The following is a 25,048-nucleotide window of genomic DNA, read 5'->3' on the forward strand; positions in this document are numbered from 1 at the left end:
CAGCAATTCATCCGTCCCAACCACCAGTTACTGGCAAACTGGTTAAAATATCACCAGCAAACTTGCAGAACTAAAATGTTAAGAATTCATTCATTTAAAGTGTTGTTTTTTTAATAATTTCACCCTCGTGATTTCTGTTTCATCAGTTTAATACTTTAATTATTAATTTTGAAGGAAACTTGACTTGCGTAGGGAATATAAGCATGTGACTGACTAACAAAATACAAACATGGCTCAGATTTAGTGAATACAGACATGGCTCAGATTTAGTGAATACAAACATGGCTCAGATTTAGTGAATACAAACATGGCTCAGATTTAGTGAATACAAACATGGCTCAGATTTAGTGAATACAAACATGGCTCAGATTTAGTGAATACAAACATGGCTCAGATTTAGTGAATACAAACATGGCTCAGATTTAGTGAATACAAACATGGCTCAGATTTAGTGAATACAAACATGGCTCAGATTTAGTGAATACAAACATGGCTCAGATTTAGTGAATACAAACATGGCTCAGATTTAGTGAATACAAACATGGCTCAGATTTAGTGAATACAAACATGGCTCAGATTTAGTGAATACAAACATGGCTCAGATTTAGTGAAAACAAACATGGCTCAGATTTAGTGAATACAAACATGGCTCAGATTTAGTGAATACAAACATGGCTCAGATTTAGTGAATACAAACATGGCTCAGATTTAGTGAATACAAACATGGCTCAGATTAAGTGAATACAAACATGGCTCAGATTTAGTGAATACAAACATGGCTCAGATTTAGTGAATACAAACATGGCTCAGATTTAGTGAATACAAACATGGCTCAGATTTAGTGAATACAAACATGGCTCAGATTTAGTGAATACAAACATGGCTCAGATTTAGTGAATACAAACATGGCTCAGATTTAGTGAATACAAACATGGCTCAGATTTAGTGAATACAAACATGGCTCAGATTTAGTGAATACAAACATGGCTCAGATTTAGTGAATACAAACATGGCTCAGATTTAGTGAATACAAACATGGCTCAGATTTAGTGAAAACAAACATGTCTCAGATTTAGTGAATACAAACATGACCCAGATTTAGTAAATACAAACATGGCTCAGATTTAGTGAATACAAACATGGCTCAGATTTAGTGAAAACAAACATGACTAGAACGTCAACTGTTCTGTTTATTACATGTTTAGGACTATATAACAAAGTTATAACTGAAGACGAGCGGTAGTGCTCAAAAATGTCAAAATATATGTTGTGGAGCAGAACCCTAATTTATGATGTCAGATTTGAATTAATTTCTTTGACATCACAATCAAGGACAACACCAAACACACACATATCAAACTGTCAGATTAGTCTTTATATTCACTGGTTTTGTGTCCCATATTTTCAATGAATTAAATGGGTGGTCGGGTGGTCGGGTGGTCGGGTGGCGCAGTGGATAGCGCACGTGAAAAGATATGTGGTCACCTGCTCGACCATGTGGGTTTTCTCCAGGTACTCTGGTTTCCTCCCACATTAAGACCCCATGCGAGCTAACACCAGACAACAACAGGGATGTATATAAGTTGAAATAACTTGTTTCATAATTGTTATAAAATAAATAAAGTTCATATTTATAAATATGGAAAAGTTTTCTTTTTCATGATGAAAATATAATTTTCATATTTCTCACTGCAGTAAAACTAACACTTTTATTCCCTGTATTTCAGTGGTAAGCTGTACATGTTATAAACAGTAAGTTTTGCTATACTTCAAAACATGTGTGATATCTCAACGACACCTCTATGTCATACTTGCAATTTTTCGTTTTTTTAAATGTTTAAAATTGAGACCTATCTGGTACGGAGGTGTTGGCAGATGTAGCTGTTCATCCCTGACAACAGGAAGTCGAGTCCATGGCAACCGAAAAAGTTAAACACCGCCACCAAGGAGATATCAGACAATTTGAGAAGCAGTTTGATCACTTATCACAAAGATTACGCAAGCAGATTCCCCAATGTCAATTCAATCCCACGTAGCAATTTTATCTCTCCGAATGTGCCACGTTACAAAAAATCATTTAACGCGAAGTTTAATGAAAATATACAGCAGCTTGGTTAATTCAACCATTCTATTGATAAATGAAGTATGTCCTGGTTTTTTGTTCTCCTCTGGAGGTTTATGAATTACCAGAAGGAACTGTCACAGAAAAACCTTGGTGTTATATATTAGCGACCATTAACAAGTCCTTCACTACTGCTCACGGAGATCGTAACGTAACACAGCCGATTTAACAGTTCCCTTTTCTCCATTCTAATAGGATAATTATATTTTCCTTTTAACAATAAAATGTATGAGTACTTTTTTTTGGAATTTCTATTTTTAAAATATGATACACAAATTTCTACTTGTGGTATTTATTTTTTTCGGAAGCAAAAAGGAGATTTAAGTTTCTTCAATTCATAATATATTACACTACTGGACATTTGGTGAATTTGCATTTTGGGAATACATGTACAACACTGGTTTGTGGTAAATTTATGTAGTTATGTTTATGCTTGATGAGTCAAGTGTGGCCTGGAGAGGAGGTGTATGGTGTACGGAGTGAATCACCTCGGCTGGTATATCATCTACAAAGGGGGTGGTGAGATCTGTATCTACATCACATGAATATATTCTCTCGATTTTTTTTTCTTATTCCGAATACATGTACGATCATTATTATTTCTCTCCAGATGCTTCCGTTTACTCTGGTTGAAATTATTTTACAATCTTCTTTGAAATTGATCTCCAAGTATTCAATTTCTATTTTACTTTTAAAATCATCCGTCTTGTTCGACAGATTTTTTGGTAATCTTAATATACAGGGAAAACTGTAAAATATTTTTACTTAAAATTCAAAACATTCAAAGAAACATGGCATTAAATTAAAAACAAATGAAAAAAGAAAGAATCTTCAATTTCTAGAGGACAAATTGAACACAAAGTGTTCTGAGTATTAAACCAAGTGTTTGACAAACCCTAATGCTGAGCGAGGGCAGGAAAGAGCAATCTTCAAACCTGATTCACTTCTTATAGACCCAAAGTATGCGTAACTGTTTTTCTCAATAATTTTTGAAATTAACCTGTCAGACAAATCGTGTTTGGTTTTTGTGTTCAATAAAACATTTCTCTCAGTAGCTTTGCTGCAATTTTCTTGTTGAAAATCAGAACGACGAAATCAATGGAAGATTTCGTTTTGATAGCGAGTTGTGTGGACTCCGCGGTATAAGTATCTGCCAGCAGCAGGCATTTCGGCCTAACGTTACGTGGTACTCTCTCAGATGGCTGACACAAGTCTTGGCGTAAGATCTATCAATGACGCTTAAACCCTATAGTAATTCAGTCTTCAAAAGTGTTACAGGCAGGATTCCCTGTATAAAAGTACTTTTTTTAAATTGTTAAATTTCAAAAAGCACTATCAGAGATCAAGTTGTTTGGATAAACATGTTTTTTCCTTAAACATCAATTATGTAGTTTTGCTTGAATTTGCAGATTTTTTTTGTTAGAAAAGTGGCCTTGTTTTACAGAAGATTACCTCAATAGTAGATTCCCTCACAAAAAGAACCTACTCATAAAGGCTATACATCAACAAGTTGGCCGAAACTCAAACTTCCTAAGGAGGATTTGGGAGAACGATATGAAAACCTGTGACCCCCTCTCACCTCCCGACCACAAAGGGGCTACCCTCGTTCATCACAAGACCTTCGGAGACCTTAGACAAGCCCTGGCACATGACTGTGTACAATTGTCATAGAAATAATGACTCATACATTTACTCTACCATGCACCTTGTATCTCAATGCCCGCAACAATATCAAGTTCTCCCGTTCCAGAGCACAGTGATTTTTGTGATGTCATCAACAAATTGTGTGCGTGTGTGTGGCCGACTTAACCAAATAATTAAGGTTGTCCATTTTATTGTATGAGAAGCAAAATAGTACAAGAAACTGGTACTTTTTAAAAAGATGAATTTTAAATACAATTAATTCTTTGTTAAAGTATCTATAGTTTATTTAAAAGGGTCTTTTATTATAGAAAAGGATTGGGTTTTTTCTGATCTTTCTAAATTATCTATAGAAATGATGAGTCTTATCCTTATTATCTAATTAATATAAGATTTATCACACATACAGAAGCCAGAACAGCTAATGTTAATGGTGTCATGAATTTCATTGTCAATGATGTCACAAGCGATAGCCTGACCCCAAAGCGTCAATATAGTTCGGTCTCAGTCTGACTTCTTTGAAATCACTGATCTACAGCACAAAAAGATTTCTGAAAAACACATGAAATTAACACAAAAACATTTTTCGGCAATGTTTGCTGACATCAATTAGAATGAGGATTGTCATATATACATTGTTTTGATATTTATGGCGGTATATATTGTGATGATACTGTCATCGATATATTCTTTATTCACTCTGCCTTGAGTCATGCGTAAAACTAAAATTCAAACAGCATAGAAATCCTAACATATCACCGCAAATCTCAAAACACAGAAGGGTTATCCCCCTAATTGTACCCTAATTAATCTTCAAGATGAGTTATGTTTTAGTGCTTCAGTCTGAGAGGCTTGAGATAAATTGCCCAGGAACCAGTGGCTGCTGTGTTTATATCGCCGTGATTCACAAATAGCTTTTAAACTACAATGATTGGAGCGGGTGCACGCTGAAATAAACACTTGTAAAAGCATTGATCTACTTACTCACTCCGTCAGATCAGCCAAAACCACCTAATCTCCGCAAACATTCATCACTCTCAAACTTTCTTCACGTATCTTGACCTTAGGGGAAAACAATCTTTAAAATCAATGCTGGCTGATGATGACATACAGAAGTTTGTATAAATCAGAGCAGAAATCTCAAACTCGTCGTAATGTAGAGGAAATCGTGGCAGGAAATCAAACTTCATCATAACAACTACATCACTGTCAGACATTTTCTTTACGTTGACCGATAAAAATTCCATCTTTCACATGGCAATAACAATTTCCAAATGAGGTAATATATCAAACAAGAGGACCAAGGGCCTTAGCGGTCAACCGAGTTATATCATAGGTACTGGTAGCTTTATTTTATTGTTTAGATGTGATGTGGAAATCAGCATGTAAACTAAGTGAAATACAATACTTGTCATGTCATCAATGGATAAGAATTTGAAAATATTGGTAAATGTTTCCTTTGGGGTCCGGCCCTAGCCCCTGGAGATTGGGCAGGAATCCTAATTTTACAATGTAATACCCTCATTCGCCAAAGATGATTCTGACTAAGTTAAGTAATTTTTTGTTGAAAATGAATAAAATATACCTAAAAGTGTTATTTCCCTATATAAACTATAGTAAACTTTACCCCCTCACCAAGGGAGAACGAATAACTGGGGGGTTCCTGAAATTTACAATTTCCCTGGCCCCAGGGTTTGGGGTAGGAATCCCAATTTTACAATTTTGTAGCCTCATCTACCAAGGATGATTCTGACCAAGTTTGAAAAATATCCATCCACTGGTTCTTGAGAAGAAGTTGAAAATGTAACAAGTTTACGCACGGCGGAACAAATCTCAGGTGCCCTAAAAATATATATACATATGATATAAATATAATTTATGTATCTTTATTGCAGTACATTTTTTCTTCGTAATCACTAGCTTAAATTATCTAGATCTAATAGTGTACACATTGTAACTTACTTTGTACATATTTGAGAATGTGAGGTTCATTGTAACTAGCCTTGTACATACAAGTGTGGGTAATTTGAGGATGTGATGTTCATTGTAACTAGCCTTGTAGATACAAGTGTGGGTAATTTGAGAATGTGAGGTTCATTGTAACTAGCCTTGTACATACAAGTGTGAGTAATTTGAGGATGTGATGTTCATTGTAACTAGCATTGTACATACAAGTGTGGGTAATTTGAGGATGTGAGGTTCATTGTAACTAGCCTTGTACATACAAGTGTGGGTAATTTGAGAATGTGAGGTTCATTGTAACTAGTCTTGTACATACAAGTGTGGGTAATTTGAGGATGTTAGTGTGTCTTTACAAGACTAGTATACAGGTGTATAGACATTAGCTGGTCCCTCTTCATTTTAGTTCCGATTCAGTACACACAATCAGAGGGGACCTCTCCCAACTCTGAACCAATCAAACACAGGAATCTCATCAGCATCTTCCTCCCAATTACTCCTCATGTGTCCCCTATCAGTAAAAGACCTTCACAGCACACACCTATCTCACCCCCAATTACACCTCATGTGTCCCCTATCAACATAGCACCTTCACACTGAGCGTTACATATCTTCATTCCCTTGATTTCTCCACTATCTTTTTTATTTGCAGCATGCACAGCTGTTGGAGGTCAAGGGTCACACACATCATGACCTGCCGAGATCAGATGTTGGACAGATAATGACAGGGACACCCAGTGTTTTTCAATCTCCTGGAGAAAAACTATTTTACAGCCGATCATCTATATAATAAGCAGATGTTTCTACGAACATTAACTTTTCCCTCATAAAATAAAACGGGCAACCCTCTCGACTGGCCATGGGGACCCACTTTGTCGGGGAGTCTCCCACTTACAGATGTGGAATGTCTGATAAAACATATAATATCTGTAAACTTAAGGCCATAACGTAATTAGCCTATTACCCTTCCCTCACACCCATAACAGATTAGGATCACAAATTATCATGTACCAATGTACAGATTACAGCGCCCCCTAGTGTACAAAGATGAAGAACACAAAACTCCTCAGGAGAATACACTCTAACACTTTACCTTATCTCTCTGGTCTGGTCGACCCATTTGGTCTTTTCTCTTTTACCTGGTTTCTTGGTCTGGTCTGGTCTGGTCGACCCATTTGGTCGAAAAAAAGTTGAGATCTGACCAATGACACTATGAAGTACCAGCATAACATGGCCCTGCAGGAATCTTTGTGTCATCTACTAAAGAAATCTCACTAGAGATTTCTCCTTTTTGTCACAAGTAACTCACATAAAAACTGTCTCTACTTATGTCTAAAGATATCTCACACAAATAACAGAGTTATCTCCACTATTTCTCACAGGTATCTCATATACTACATAGTTATCCCTTCTATTTCTAACAAATATTTAACAATACTACTGAGTTATCTCCCCTTTTCTCAATTTTTTTTTACGAAACTAGTTATCTCCCCTTTTTCTCACAGGTATCTCACAAAACTACAAAGCTTTCTCCCCTATTTCTCACAGTTATCTCACAAAACTACATAGTTATCTCCCCTGTTTCTCACAGGAATCTCACAAAACTACATAGTTATCTCACATTTTAATTTCAGGTTTCTCTCATAGCTCTTTCCCCTGTGTATCACAGGTGTCTAAAAGAAACTCAACTAGTATTTATTTAACTACATGTCAAAACTTACACCCAAACTATATGGGGGAAAATCATTACGTTCAAAGTTAAATATATTTTTAAAGACGTTCTATTCAACAATACCTAATTTGCATTATATAAAGAGTTGACAGTGAAACTCTTAATCGGCAGTTGATTAAATTGACAATCAAAATAAGCTAGACAGACTCTCATAGGGATTTGGGGAACCTTCAAGATCAATTGTTTAAAACAATCCTATTTCAGATATCATTAAACGACCCTTCACCCTACACACGTTTCCAAGGTTTCCGGCATCAACAAACCTCTCTATGAGCTTTAAGAGTTTTCCAGGCCAATCTGGGTCACATTTGAATTTTTTCCTGAAACTCCCATATTGTTGATTACTTTTAAGTCATGTTTTAGAGTTCAACAATAGCATGTTAATGTTATTATTGTGTGTTCTAACAGAGAGGGAGTGCTTCGTGTGTTCTAACAGAGTAGGAGTGTTCTGTGTGTTCTAACAGAGAGTGAGTGCTTCGTGTGTTCTCACTGAGTGGGAGTGTTCTGTGTGTTCTAACAGAGGGGGAGTGCCCCGTCTGTTCTAACAGAGCGGGAGTGCTCCGTCTGTTCTAACAGAGCGGGAGTGCTTCGTGTGTGCTAACAGAGTAGGAGTGCTCTGTGTGTTCTAACAGAGTGTGAGGGCTTCGTGTGTTCTAACCGAGTGGGAGTGCTCCGTGTGTTCTAACAGAGTCGGAGTGCTTCGTGTGTTCAAACAGAGTAGGAGTGTTCTGTGTGTTCTAGCAGAGTGGGAGTGCTTCGTGTGTTCTAACAGAGTGGGAGTGCTTCCTGTGTTCTAACAGAGAGGGAGTGCTTCGTGTGTTCTAACAGAGTGGGAGTGCTCCGTCTGTTCTAACAGAGTGGGAGTGCTTCGTGGGACTTTGATCTTGTTACAGCTCCCCCTACAGGTTCCACTCCTTACATCTAAACAATTGATCAGACGCTTCCCAGTTCTCCCCTATATACATTCCTTAAGTTTATAACCTTACTGTACCCTGGTGACTAGACCTCATTTTGTTCCTAAAATAAATCTATTGTTTCCTGTGAATATATCTCTCCCAAGGGACTGCTTCACGATGATCTGTTGTTTTTGAACTGGTTTTTTTCCAAAAAAAATAAGTCAAAACCACTAAAACAAGTCTGTTTCACCAAGGTGTTTGTAATATTTCGTAACTTAAACAATGACTTACGATGTTACGCACATTCAGTAAAAATCTCTGTATTCTTGATCAGATGCAACAGTCAATCTTTTAGAAAAATCGCACAGCTGCATAAATGTATATCATATATATTATTTCCTTTTGTGTTAATATTTTTTTCATATAATGAGAAAATAATTAATCAATTATCAATTAAAATCTTATGATTGGGAAGCAGTCTATTTTGGTTTTAATTATCTGATATAGGTATATCAGATAATTAAAACCAAAATAGACTGCTTCCCAATCATAAGATTTTAAGTCATGTAATTAGAAAGAAAAACTACAATGTATATTTCATATAGTAACAAGAGGCCTCTTGGGCCTGTATCACTATTTTTCATTTGTTATTCAAACCAGAGAAAAAGTCAAGGTTTCTGAAATCATGTGACCATGATGGCCATTTCAGATATATTATTGTGGTAAGAAGTAAGTTAACAACACATTTATAATTTTGCCAACATTGGACTGATGGAAAGGGAAGAGACAAAAATGTCTCGCCTAAATCAAGGTTTTGTAGTGCAGTAATAATCCCCAGTGTTTAATTCGGCTGGCGACACAACATGGATTGTTTCAATACTGAGGTATTTGTGTGGAGAGGAATATAATGGTCTCTTTCTAAACATCAACCTTGATTTAGGATCTAACACTTACTGTTGGTACAGAGGCTGTGTAACATGTCTGAATCTTATCAGACAACAGGAACTTGAGTTATTCTGCAAAGTTAATCTTTTAAAACGCTTCTTATATTTTAACGCATTTAGCTCAAAGCCTTGGTATTTTGAAGTTGTATACAACTAGGTCATTTGATAGAATGTAACTTTTGTATTGCATCATTTTCATTATTTCCTTCTTTGAAAGTCAGGTCTCAGAAAATTGTGATATCAATTAATAAAACCTTGATCTGCCAGGATGTGAAGGAAACTGCAATACATAGTTCGTGATCGAGATCCTTGAAATGTTTGTCACATATTTCAAACAAAGGCTTTGAAATGCTTAACTTTGACATGGAAAATTCTCTCTTGTATAGCAGTTTGTCAGAATCATTTGCTTTCGTTTCCATTACTGTCAAAACTAAAAACATTCTGTTGTTTGTGCTCAGCGCTTTATTGGCCGGTCGGGAGATTTCACAACCATCTTTCATAGTATGTCTTCATCTGTGGTGCGATATAAAAGATATGAAACACATTCTTGGGATCTACCAGTACCACTGTCTTTCTATTTTAGTTGTAGTTATGTATACACTGCTGCTATTTAGCACTTTTTGTTCCTTCGTAATATTTACTACCAACAGGGCATATTTGCCTTTCAATATGTACCTGTATTTGCAATATTAACATGTATCACAACACTTAGAAAATACATTTTCAAAGAAAAATTTGAATTCTTAAAAAATATGTGCGAATGGCATGCCAAAACAGAATTAGGAAAATACTTAAAAGTTGGAACTTTCAGTAGAACCACACAATTTTATACTGAATGTTGGCACAAATATCCTCCATCGTTGGTAACATACCTGTACAGTGATTAGACATCTATATCTCCCTAAGAAATACATTCCCACTTAACATAACGCCCCCCAATTCCATTCAACACCTCACCTGTTGCCAACATATTCTAAGGGTCCCTTTTTCTAATTTTATTAGGAATTCCTTTGGATATTTCCCTTCATTTATCACCAAACCCCTTTATACCGCCAAAGTTTTGTCTGGACAAATGGTGGCAGTAAAATGAGGTTTTACTGTACACCTGTACAGTGACTGAATATCTCGCCCTAACACTATAATGTCCTTTTGATTCAGTAAGTTATGTAGAGTGGGAGGCAGAGATGACAGAAGAAAAGGGAAGAAGAGTGGGTGTGGTGATATACAGATTCTAGTCAGATGTCACTGATGGAAAGGTTTCATTATAACAACAGTAACGGGGTAAATCTTTCCTCACATAACTCAATGTTAAAACATATATAACCTACCAGAAATTATAAATATTCCTTTTTTCACTAAAGTACTTTTCTTTTTTAGAAAGGTATATGATAGAATATATATAAATAGCTGATAGTGAAAGATCCATGATAACACCCAGATAAATACCAGGCCGAGAGGCTGCTAAATATCTGTAAGGCACTGTACTTAACGACACCCTCACAGTACAATATATATGCAGGTCAATTTAAGCACCCTCCTATCAGTAAATCATGAATATGTAAGTAATGTAGGTCGGCATTCAGTGCGGGAACTATTTATAAAGTTTGTGTTTTACAAGAATCTGGATTTCTTTACAATAAATCTTTGTGTCCCTGTCTGACACTGTTAGAGTATTTCTGTGATAATTATTAGATTGAGACCTCCGTGTCAGCTTCCTGTTGTTACATGATCACAATCTGTATAGAATTACCTGTGTGTTACCTGTACAATACCCTACCTGCTCAGGTTCTTGAATTGTTATAACTCAATAACTACCTTATTTGTCGCAATTAATGCCCCTGCAATTAAAAGCACCTGGCTATTTTTTTCAACCTGTGAGCTAATTACCGTGGATACGGTAATATACATCTATTTAGGTGTCCCTTTAGTCGAGTTATTTCCCTTGAGAATATTTTTTTTCATTTCATACATCATTCAATAATTTAAAACACTGAAGACTTATTGCCCTTTAGAATCAGTGAAATATGCTTGTTCAAACTGAAATTATTTACTTTATTTTTTTTCCAAAAATTAAAAATACTTAAACAATGTATAAGAACATGTTTTTTTTGTATGTCGCTCAAAAAAATGTAGGATGGCATGGAAGCGTTGAAGTTGCTGTAAAATTTTGGTTTCTGATATATAATTGCCCACACTAATTAGTAAAAATCCTTGATAAAAACTTTACCATTTTGTTCTGTATTTATAGCAACAACTGTAAAAGAAACTGACGCCATGATGCTACCATTATGTGAGCGATTACCGATATGAAAGAATGAGAGGTTGTGTGAGGTGCCTGGTGGACTAGTATACTTGTCTCGCGATCAGCCTCCGGACCATAGGGTTTCTATTTATCTAAGTCCCGAGGTGCTAATGTCGCATCTCATTCCGTAGTTTGACTGAAATCCATCCATTATTGATCAACTAAGCAGGCGGACAAACACACAAACGATATTAAACAGTAAATGTATCTACGTACACGGGACTAAATGTATACTACCACTGTTTTTTCTGTGTCAACCTCTCCGAGTCCTCTTTCGTATTTCTGAACACATATTATACCTGTATGTTTTATAGGTGTATCCGTTTAAATATTCATTAAAACTCAGACTTGTCTCAAACTTTTTCACATGTAATCTAATAGAAGTGAACATGCAAATGTTGATGACTTTTCGATGTGTATTTGAGCTGGTTTGGTCCTGTCGAAATACATCACTGATAAAGATTTATTCGTGTTTCAGAAATATAAAGCATTTCCATTTGTGTATATCGTATTAAAAAATCAATAATGATCAAACTCTGCAAAAAAAATATTCAAACAAAGGCTATAAAATTGCGTGTTTATATCCCAAGAAGTTTACGTGTAAATTTTGTAGAACCGATACCAACACTGAAGCCATTTGTTTATTTATGTGTGATATATTAATCCAGTACACATTCCGTTTGATAAATTACACAAGAAAATATTATTCCATTTTTTTTCTTTTTTTTTTCTTTTTAATCAGAGTTTTACAGCCTCACACACCAAGGTCAGGTAACCATGAACACTGAACACTGAAAGCTAAGAACCACCAACACACCACACAAACTTGATCATCTTTGTTAATTATGAAATCTCATTACAAGCCCTGAAAGCTAAGAACCACCAACACACTACACCCATTTGATCTTTGTTAATTATGACATCTGACATAATTACAAACCAGGAGATCATCGTCAGACGTTATTTATTAGAACATTGCACGAAAGTAACAATGCAACATTTCCAAAGTAGACTATAAATTCCTAATAAGACAAAAACGATAAAAAAAAATCTACTTTATTCTTTGAATTTCATCTCCATAATATATTTACTGCCAAAACCAGGTATGTCCTTATATGACCAGAGCTGTTAAATATGACGTAAAACTCAAACAAACCAAACCATACATTTATTGACAGAAAATTACCTATGAAAGTAACTTTTTAATAAAGTAGAAAATCAAAAATAGAATTTTCCAAAAACATTGCAATTTTCTCAAAATCAAAATTTCCCAAAAGGCTACAAAAAGAACACTGTCATGCCTCCAGCACTTTGTGTCCCCCACTGGGAGCAGAAAAGACATTACTGTAATGTGTAAAGGCTTGTAGGTCTTTATCTACCTCCTTCCATCAAGGTAGGACTGTGTAGTGCTAACTTCATTACATGCCAAAATTTCTGAAATTTATTTTGGCTGTTTGTTTTTAGAAACTGAAAAGATTTTGCCAGCTGCTAATCCACTAAACTTCAACTTATCACACCTAAAAAAAGAATATGTTTTCTGTATCAAGCTTTTGTACCTGCGAAATTGGCAAGAACAAATATTTATGTTAGAATAAAAAGCTAAATATTTTCATCAGATAGGGGAATGGGTACGAACCGGTAATGTGTGCACTCCATATAGATACTCAGTACAGTTATAGAAACCACATTGATAGTCGACATACATACTAACTCAGTACTCCATGGAGTTACTTGGTACAAACAGGTTACCGCATTGATAGTCGACATATATACTAACTCAGAACTCCATGGAGTTACTCGGTACAAACTGGTAACCGCATTGATAGTCGACATATATACTAACTCAGTACTCCATGGAGTTACTCGGTACAAACTGGTAACCGCATTGATAGTCGACATATACATAACTCAGTACTCCATGGAGTTACTTGGTACAAACAGGTAACCACATTGATAGTCGACATATATACTAACTCAGTACTCCATGGAGTTACTCGGTACAAACAGGTAACCGCATTGATAATCGACATATATACTAACTCAGTACTCCATGGAGTTACTCGGTACAAACAGGTAACCGCATTGATAATCGACATATATACTAACTCAGTACTCCATGGAGTTACTCGGTACAAACAGGTAACCGCATTGATAATCGACATATATACTAACTCAGTACTCCATGGAGTTACTCGGTACAAACAGGTAACCGCATTGATAATCGACATATATACTAACTCAGTACTCCATGGAGTTACTCGGTACAAACAGGTAACCGCATTGATAATCGACATATATACTAACTCAGTACTCCATGGAGTTACTCGGTACAAACAGGTAACCGCATTGATAATCGACATATATACTAACTCAGTACTCCATGGAGTTACTCGGTACAAACAGGTAACCGCATTGATAATCGACATATATACTAACTCAGTACTCCATGGAGTTACTCGGTACAAACAGGTAACCGCATTGATAATCGACATATATACTAACTCAGTACTCCATGGAGTTACTCGGTACAAACAGGTAACCGCATTGATAATCGACATATATACTAACTCAGTACTCCATGGAGTTACTCGGTACAAACAGGTAACCGCATTGATAATCGACATATATACTAACTCAGTACTCCATGGAGTTACTCGGTACAAACAGGTAACCGCATTGATAATCGACATATATACTAACTCAGTACTCCATGGAGTTACTCGGTACAAACAGGTAACCGCATTGATAATCGACATATATACTAACTCAGTACTCCATGGAGTTACTCGGTACAAACAGGTAACCGCATTGATAATCGACATATATACTAACTCAGTACTCCATGGAGTTACTCGGTACAAACAGGTAACCGCATTGATAATCGACATATATACTAACTCAGTACTCCATGGAGTTACTCGGTACAAACAGGTAACCGCATTGATAATCGACATATATACTAACTCAGTACTCCATGGAGTTACTCGGTACAAACAGGTAACCGCATTGATAATCGACATATATACTAACTCAGTACTCCATGGAGTTACTCGGTACAAACAGGTAACCGCATTGATAATCGACATATATACTAACTCAGTACTCCATGGAGTTACTCGGTACAAACAGGTAACCGCATTGATAATCGACATATATACTAACTCAGTACTCCATGGAGTTACTCGGTACAAACAGGTAACCGCATTGATAATCGACATATATACTAACTCAGTACTCCATGGAGTTACTCGGTACAAACAGGTAACCGCATTGATAATCGACATATATACTAACTCAGTACTCCATGGAGTTACTCGGTACAAACAGGTAACCGCATTGATAATCGACATATATACTAACTCAGTACTCCATGGAGTTACTCGGTACAAACAGGTAACCGCATTGATAATCGACATATATACTAACTCAGTACTCCATGGAGTTACTCGGTACAAACAGGTAACCGCATTGATAATCGACATATATACTAACTCAGTACTCCATGGAGTTACTCGGTACAAACAGGTAACCGCATTGATAATCGACATATATACTAACTCAGTACTCCATGGAGTTACTCGGTACAAACAGGTAACCGCATTGATAATCGACATATATACTAACTCAGTACTCCATGGAGTTACTCGGTACAAACAGGTAACCGCATTGATAATCGACATATATACTAACTCAGTACTCCATGGAGTTACTCGGTACAAACAGGTAACCGCATTGATAATCGACATATATACTAACTCAGTACTCCATGGAGTTACTCGGTACAAACAGGTAACCGCATTGATAATCGACATATATACTAACTCAGTACTCCATGGAGTTACTCGGTACAAACAGGTAACCGCATTGATAATCGACATATATACTAACTCAGTACTCCATGGAGTTACTCGGTACAAACAGGTAACCGCATTGATAATCGACATATATACTAACTCAGTACTCCATGGAGTTACTCGGTACAAACAGGTAACCGCATTGATAATCGACATATATACTAACTCAGTACTCCATGGAGTTACTCGGTACAAACAGGTAACCGCATTGATAATCGACATAGATACTAACTCGATACTCAATGGAGTTACTCGGTACAAACAGGTTACCGCATTGATAATCGACATAGATACTAACTCAGCACTCCATGGAGTTACTCGGTACAAACAGGTACCCGCATTGATAATCGACATATATACTCAGTACCCCATGGAGTTACTCGATACAAACAGGTAACCGCATTGATAATCGACATAGATACTAACTCAATACTCAATGGAGTTACTCGGTACAAACAGGTTACCGCATTGATATTCGACATATATACTAACTCAGTACTCCATGGAGTTACTCGATACAAACAGGTAACCGCATTGATAATCGACATATATACTAACTCAGTACTCCATTGAGTTACTTGGTACAAACAGGTAACCGCATTGATAGTTGACATAGATACTAACTCAGTACTCCATGGAGTTACTCGGTACAAACAGGTAACCGCATTGATAATCGACATATATACTCAGTACTCCATGGAGTTACTCGATACAAACAGGTAACCACATTGATAATCGACATATATACTAACTCATTACTCCATGGAGTTACTCGGTACAAACAGGTTACCGCATTGATAATCGACATAGATACTAACGCAGTACTCGATGGAGTTACTCGGTACAAACAGGTAACTGCATTGATAATCGACATAGATACTAACTCAGTACTGGATGGAGTTACTCGGTACAAACAGGTAACCACATTTATAGTCGACATATATACTTACTCAGTACTCCATGGAGTTACTCGGTACAAACAGGTTACCGCATTGATAATCGACATAGATACTAACTCAGTACTCGATGGAGTTACTCGGTACAAACAGGTAACCACATTTATAGTCGACATATATACTTACTCAGTACTCCATGGAGTTACTCGGTACAAACAGGTACCCACATTGATAGTCGACATATATACTAACTCAGTACTCCATGGAGTTGCTCGGTACAATCAGGTAGCTGCATTGATGATCGACATAGATACTAACTCAGTTCTCGATGGAGTTACTCGGTACAAACAGGTTACCGCATTGATAATCGACATATACACTCAGTACAGGCAAGTAACCGCACCCAAAGTCGACATAGATACTCAGTACTCAATAGAGATACTAAGTACAAACAAGTAACCACATTGATGGTTGACATAGATACTCAGTACACAATAGAGATACTCAGTACAAACAAGTAACTACATTGATAGTTGACATAGATACTCGGTACTCAATAGAGATACTCAGTACAAACAAGTAACTACATTGATAGTTGACATAGATACTCGGTACTCAATAGAGATACTCAGTACGAACAAGTAACCACATTGATAGTTGACATAGATCCTCAGTACTCAATAGAGATACTCAGTACAAACAAGTAACCACATTGATAGTCGACATATATACTCAACTCGGTACAAACAGGTAACCGCATTGATAATCGACATATATACTCAGTACAGGCAAGTAACCGCATCCAAAGTCGACATAGATACTCAGTACTCAATAGAGATACTCAGTACAAACAAGTAACCACATTGATAGTCGACATATATACTCAGTATTCCATATAGATACTCGTTACAGACAAGTACAAGTAATGGGCGGATTGGTCGAGTGGTTAACACTCCGGCCTTCCACGCATGCGGCCGGGGTTCGATCCCCGAAGTCGTCGTATGCATGGTTATTCAGAGAAAGTGTTTTTCTCCTGCCCACACAACTACAACAACCCAGGTGGAGTATAAAGTGGTCTGGGGTGGATGTCACGGTGTCTGTGCTGTAGCATATAAGTGAGGTGACACTATAAATGATGCTGATGGAAGCACGGTCCCACTACAAACAGAACACATAACATCTCCAGCACACACGCAGGCATACACACAAAGGGAGGTATTAGCCAGGTGGCATAGGACTAGTAGTTAGCGCCTGATAAGGCAGCTCCTGCGAATTTCTCAAAAACGCTATTGATTAATATATATGCTAATTGTATATATATATGCACAGTAAAGCGCTTTAATAGAGTGGCTTATGTTAGCTAGATAGGGCGCTATATCAAATATTGTATATTATTATTATATTATTTAAGTAATCGCATTGATACTCCATATACATACCATTCAATACACAATATTAAGGATCCCTGACCCACTGCAGGCAAAACACTAGAGATGTCACTGTGGTTTATCATATATATAGTTACCTCCCCTTAATATCACTGCAGATACAACTGTAGCACCTTTGGGCCGCGTTACTTCCGTTGGCCAGGTAGCTAAGTTGATAAGAGTGACAGTATAATAATTTGAGGTCCTGGGTTTGAATCCTTGTCTTGACTCAGGAGATACTTTTCACTCAAAACACTGTTGTTGGTTATATCTCGTTCATTTCATCTTTTATTGGTAATATCTCGTTTATTTCATCTTTTGTTGTTAATATCTCGTTCATTTCATCTTTTGTTGGTAATACGTTTATTTCATCTTTTGTTGGTAATATCTCGTTTATTTCATCTGTTGTTGGTAATATCTCGTTTATTGCATCTTTTGTTGGTAATATCTTGTTTATTGCATCTTTTGTTTGTAATATCTCGTTTATTTCATCTTTTGTTGGTAATATTTCATTTTTTTCATCTTTTGTTGGTAATATCTTGTTTATTTCATCTTTTGTTGGTAATATCCAGTTTATTGCATCTTTTGTTGGTAATATCTCATTCATTTCATCTTTTCTTGGTAATATCTCATTTATTTCATCTTTTGTTGGTAATATCTCATTTATTTCATCTTTTGTTGGTAATATCTAGTTTATTTCATCTTAACAATTTTTTAATAAAAGTCAAATGAGGTAAGATTTCCTTTTCTGAAAGGATTTATAAAAACTAAAGTCATGCCATAAAAAACAGTTTCTAAAGCCTAGTTATAGTTTTTGAAAATGGTCCAGGGATCTTTGTTAGGATCAATGTTAGGATAGAATCAGTGGTAATTTATACTTAAAAGTAAATAATATTAAACAATCGCAACTGAGAGAGTTCACAAGTACAGTAATGTTGACTACAATTTCGTAGACAGAGAGATTTCACAGGTATAACAATATCAACATCAGTGAAATGTGTCTCCATTTTAAGTGTCTAATTCAATTGATAAGCATACATTTCATCAGAGACAAGTAAAGAATTGTCAATCAGCCCTGAAGTAGACTTATGACAAATTCCTCAATACGTTGTCTCCCATCCATCATCTGTAATTGAACATTAAAGCAGTGGAGTTGACAGGAAGGGAGGATTATTTATGGCTTGCTGTATATACATTTATGAAGTGTACATAGGGAGTAATTGTTAAAGACGACTTACCTTGTGTCCAGGTCGAGATGTTACTTTGATGTTTCCCCATGTGTACCAGATGACCCCACTGAGGATAGACGGTCAGTTCATAAACTAGATTGTCCGCAGAGCTGTCTCGGTCATCACACTGCAGAACATTGCTGTCAAACGTGAAACCCCAGCCTCCTCCAAGTACGGGTGTGAGGGAAGTCGCACCAAGGTTGATGGTGAGGTGGGGCACAGCGTTATCCACAGGAAGAATTTCGATGGGGAGGGTCTGGGGGTGACGGAGAGATCGCTCAGTCTCCAGAAAAATGTAGAAATCGCTGTGCGTACCGTCTGTCACCGTGAAGGAGATACTGTCCGATAGCGTTTCTGAACCGTCGTGTTGGTAACTGATTTTGTTTAATTCTATGTCCTCTTGCGTAAACATCGTTACAATCCGCGAGTGATCATACAAGATGTTTCCATGGAGAGGAATCTGAGTGAGAGTATACTCAATGCTGTGACTCGGAGTATCCTTGTCAATAGTCTTCAGTTCGAAGGGTGTAATAAGTTTGTTAGCTCCCTCCATTACGAGAAGAGTCCCAAACATAAGCACTGGCTTCTTGTTGTCAACATCTGTCAGGGCAATACGAAACATCCTGGTCACAGGATTGGTGCCATCTGTAACCTCAAACTCGAACCGGTCCATCTTGACCTCACTTTCGCTGGTATGGGTATAGCGAATTTTGTAACCTGCTAGATCAATCTGTGTGAATGTAGTAATTGGAACCCCGGGATTGTCAAGGTTCTCGAGATATCCATGCTGAGGAACGTTGGTAATGGTAAAAACAAGGTCTTCATCAGGAGAATTTGAATCCCTACCGCTGATGATGTCAGTAGTCAAGACAACAGAGCCTCCTTCTGGTAGTCGTAAACCTTTGTTTATGACCTCTGGGTAAATGAGATCCAAACCAGCGACAGTGACATAGAAGTATCGGTCTACAAGAGGATTTAGTCCATCTGTAATCTCAAATTTTATGATGTCCCTTCTGCCCTCTAATCCAGTGTGAATGTAAAATACACACTGGTTATCAATGTCATACTGAGTGAACTTTGACCCCAAGGTCAAGTTTTGTTCTGGTAATCCGACCTTATCCAACAATAACATTCCCTGTTTTGGCATGCGGCGAATAATGAAAGTGATATTGGGGTCAGGAGAATCCAAGTCTTCTGCCCTAAGGACTGAATTGGAAATCATTTTCTTTTCCCCCACTGTTTCAATTTCTATCCCAGTATTGACAGATAATCGGGGCGTTTCATCGTCCACAGGGATGATGGCTATGGGTATTTTCTTTGTAACATTAAATCTCCCATCCGTTGCCACAAGCTCAAATGCATCTTCAGTTGTTTCCGAATCATCGTGTTTGTACATTATGTTTGACGAGCCGTCAATGTCCGTCATAGAGAATTGAGCGACAGGAAATGTACCCATCAGGCCACGCTGCTGTAAAATCTGGCCATGTTTTGGAGGAACGGTCACGATAAAAATGATTTCATCGGGTGGGACATCCTGATCAACAGCGGTCAAGATTGGGGTGTCAATTTTCATTTCTAGCCCTTCCATCACTACAAACTCTCTGTCAAATACTTGTGGCGGCTCGTCGTTCGTGGGGTAGATAGAGATATTGAAGTTGTAGTCGGGTGAAGAGTTGATACCGTCAGAGCAGTAGAAAGTGAAGGAATCCCGATATTCCTCTACCCCCCGGTGTATACTCTGTACATAGTTTACGTTACCTACTCTCAGTTCCTTGATGAAGAAAGAGGTCACTGGCATCCCTACCCTAGATTTCTCTGACCCGGGGGCAGGGGAGAAATTCTCTATGTAACCATACTGGGGCTGAACTAATACTGTACACTGCAGTTTCTCATCAGCAGAATCATCATCCATGGCGTCGACGTGACGAGGCAATATTGCCTCCTTCTCCCCTTCCAAAACTCCAAATTGAGCACCCAACAACACATTAGGGGGTTGATTGTCAACCGGCATAACTTTCACAATCACCTCGATTTCCGCTACCCTGTTGCCTTCTACCATAAAATTTCTTGAGCGATCTGACAGAATAAGAGAAAAGCGATCCCGACTTGCATCTGCCCCGATCTCCCCTCCCAGATGTTGGTACATGACAACACCGTCTTGTAAATCTTGCTGGGTAAAGTCGGTGGCCCTTTGGCCTGATTTCAAAATTGCTCCACTTGTCGGGGCAGTTTCTATCATAAATATCAAAGTAAGGTCATCAGAATCCGGATCAGACGCTCGGAACCTATCGGCTGCTAAAGTCACAGATTGACCTTCATTGACCTCCAAATCGATCTCCAAGGTGTTTGAGAGTGTTCCTGTAAGAACAGGGGCTTCGTCATCGACAGAGCGGATATTTATAGTGAACAGTACAGGAATTAGATGGGCCCCATCACTTAACTCCAAGGCAAATGTGTCCCTGTCTGTTTCCTCCCCAGAATTTATATACACCATTCTTCCACGGTTGATATCATGTTTATTGAAGGAGTCCCCGACAACAACAGTCTGCTCACCTTTCCTCACCTCACCATAGTCAGGAAGAGTCGACACAATAAAACGAATATCTTCATCATCCGTATCCGGGTCAATCACATCTAGATTTTGTGAGGTCAAGGTCACTAATCCATTTTCTAAAACAGTTGCTCCAGTGTTGGTAACCCGCGGGGGTTGATTATCAATAGGCTGAAGAGTAATTGTAAAACGTTGATCAGCAAGGACGTTGCCGTTTGTGTCGGTCACAGAAAACCCAAACTGGATAATTCTTGCGGTGATGCCGAGCTCGGCACTGGGTGGCTGGTAGCAGACTTTCTGGTGGTTCACCTGGGATTGTGTGAACGTTGAGATGGGAACACCAGGGTTTTCACAAAGAACAATGTTACCTGCGCTTAAAGGAGTGTTCTGATCTGTATCAAACAAAGGGGATGTAACTCTGTATTGCAGCTGGCGATCGTTGGTGTCATCATCGGTATATCGTAGCTGTTTACGTTTGATAGTTGTCATCTGAAACTCTTCTACCTTCATTTTTAGTTTGGTATTGAGGTGTTGGTACGGAGGCTGATCATCCAGAGGAAGTACCTGCACAACGAATGCGTAGGGCTGGTACGACTTGTTGGGTGGTACATGTCTGTCCTCCAGACTGAACTTGATGTTGTCAGTGACGTAAGATGATCGGTGGGAGGCCGTGTGTTTGTAGAACACTTTGCCGTCCAGGATATCCTGTTGGGTGAACTGATACACCGCTTGTTCGTACACACCGTTATTATAGAGCCAGTTCTGTGGGTCCCTCGGGACTTGGAATTGTCGTACCATGATTTTACCATGTTTGGAATATGGGGGCTCCAATATAAAGTTTATCTCTGAATCATCACTATCAATATCTGTAGCACTCAACTTAAACTGGGAGATTTCTGCTAATTGATTTTTATAAATTTCTAATCCAGTGTTACTAGTTACAAAGGGAGGCTCATCGTCCTCGGGGTAAATCGTGACAGGGAAAAGAAACTCTACATGGTGTTGACCATCGGTCATCCGGAACACGATATTGTCACTGTTGGTGTCGCTGCCGTCGTGTTGATAAACCACGAGGCCTTTATCTAGATCATCTGCTGTAAAATACTCTCTGCTACCAGGTATTCTTAGTTCACCATGTCTCGCTCCATCCGCTTTGAATATTTTTACTTTTTCTAAATTGTTCTCGTCAGAAATCTGAAGATTTTGAGAGCTAAGAAGTTGTCTAGACTGACCTTCATACAACTGTATACCCGTGTTAAGAGTGACCACAGGGGACAGGGTGTTCATCGGGTTGACAACTATGATTAAAGGAAAGGGGTCCGATTTTGCTCCGTCCAAATCTATGACCTGGAATTCTACCGTAAAGGTTCGGGGTGTATTTGAGTCTATGGAAGGTGGTTTATAGGCTATTTTCAGATCAATAACATCTCTCTGGTAAAAGGAATGAATAGGTTGATCTCTGTCGTCAGTACTTACAATTTGACCCTGACCAGCTCCCAGAGGTCCTGTAATGTTGAAAACTACTAATTCCATTGGTGTTTCTAAGTCCTCGGCGGCCAGAACGGTCGGGGGGATCGCAGTCATCACAAACTGGTCAATAGCGTTACCATTACTCACTTCCATCACTAGGAATGCATTATACGATGGACGGGGCTTACGGTTCGTCCGAGCTCCAGTTATCGTTACCACTTTATGGAAATACTCTTGTTTCATTATAGCTCCATCTTCATCTAATAACTCAACTACCATCGGAATATAATCTTTGTTTGGGGAGTTGTTTTTATTAGAGTATCTGTATTTTATTCCCATTTGTTGAAATTGGTCACATTCTATATCTGTCGGTACAGTTGTACCATTTGCGACTATCCCGAACCGCGGAAGCCCACTGGAGGCTCCTATAACAGTGAGTCGACACACCTGGTTAGCTCTGTCGTAAGTAAACTCTGTATTTTTCCTGTTGATGGAGTTGGACACGGCGCCCACAGAGGCTGACAGTGGCAGGTTTTTTGTGACAACCTCCAACTGTACAAATGTGACAGATACATGGATAGTGAAAGGAATAATGTGAGATTCTATATCAGTGTCGTACCTGATAAGTAGTCTGATCGTATCCTCCACGGGAACACGTGCGCCGAAGTGTGTATATTGTACATCCCTCGGTCCGAATGTGCATGGGAAGTGATCGGAGGGGAGCAGTCTCCCCGGCCGCTGGGACAAAGGGTCATTGTCCAACACAGTGACAACACACCTGTGCCCCGGTCTGACCGACAGTCGTAACTCGTTGACTGGGTCCAAATAAACAGTCCGTCCGAAAGGGACCTGGATCCCAGTGTTGACAATGAGTATGTCGCCCTTCTCCAGCGATGTCTGAGAACGCGCAATACACAAGAGAGCACACACAATGAAAACCGCACAGGTGTGACAAGAAAGGCCCGTCCCCCCGAGTCTCACTCCACATGGGGCCATGGCACCCTGTTAAATCCTATAGGCATTAAGGAAACACACACGTCCCGTCGTGTTCCGACACAGGTAGTATGTTGCAGGCCACCATCTCTCACCTCTCACCTCCCGGAGTTCACCGTGTGACAACAAACCTCGACAGTCAACAGGCCGTGACGACCACTTCCGGGTAAGGTGCTAAGATCTCTGTACGCGATCATCCAATCTGTCAGATATTACTTTTCGCGTGCGAGACGTATCAACTACACGTGTACCTCTTTGAGATGGCTAGCTCGTATTCAGTAATCTGCTGCGCTGCAGTGTATGGCATGGCCCATACTATTCGTCAGCTTAGCACCTTATGTACTTATTTCTGTGCGGAGCAGCACTGTTTACCATTGTGAAGTGGTCTATTGTAAACAGTGGGGCGGTACTTACCCAATATTTGTGAGCTCGCGTGTTTTGTTTAGCCTACACGGTAATTGTCAGTAAATGTAAAACAAACACCGTTATACAAGTAACAGATCGTCTAGAGTCGCCAGCTCATTGGATAGCTGTTCCGTCAATCAATTGTTATATCAATCAAAATCCTAAATAACCCCGAGCCTGTGTCAGACTTGCCTACACGCGAGCACGTGAGGGACCGGCATACATTTATATCTCCTAATGCAGTTGTTTATCTGATGCGCGATTTCGTTAACATCCAAGACGCCATCGTATCACGACTGGTAAGATGACTGAAACTTTCAATTTCACCACAATCCATTTTGGAATAAAAGTTTCTATGTGGTCATTTACATTTTTTCATGAAAATATCAGCAATCAATATAATATTTTACCATTTTATGTGTAGCCTAATGAAGTTTGATGCACATTTTTTTTCCCCAATAAATCAAATTATTTTTTATCTGAGGCCAATGCAGGATAATTTGTATTATATGTATCTGACTGGAATTTGGTCATTTTCAAATGACATCAGGTTTTAAGTTAGCCTTTTTATTTTTGAAAAAAAAATGTATATGAAAACATTAGATGAAAATCATCATTATGACATGT

The 25,048-nt window shown here is 38.3% G+C and overlaps 1 protein-coding gene across 4 annotated transcripts in view; it reads right to left on the reverse strand.

Moving 5' to 3' along the window:
- The window catches only part of LOC110461846 (extracellular matrix protein 3-like), a 125,974-nt gene extending 101,517 nt beyond the window's left edge, over positions 1–24,457 (reverse strand). For all 4 annotated transcript variants that reach the window (XR_002464184.1, XR_002464185.1, XM_021515554.1 and 1 more), the window contains exon 1: positions 19,012–24,457. Coding sequence is in view for 2 of the 4 variants with exons in the window: in XM_021515554.1 (XP_021371229.1) it covers positions 19,012–24,019 (5,008 nt within the window). In the remaining 2 variants the exon portion in view is untranslated. The remainder of the gene's footprint in view (positions 1–19,011) is intronic.
- Between the last annotated feature and the right edge of the window lie 591 nt (positions 24,458–25,048).

This window comes from Mizuhopecten yessoensis, unplaced genomic scaffold (assembly GCF_002113885.1).
Source record: "Mizuhopecten yessoensis strain PY_sf001 unplaced genomic scaffold, ASM211388v2 scaffold10687, whole genome shotgun sequence".
In the NCBI taxonomy this organism is placed as follows: domain Eukaryota; kingdom Metazoa; phylum Mollusca; class Bivalvia; order Pectinida; family Pectinidae; genus Mizuhopecten; species Mizuhopecten yessoensis.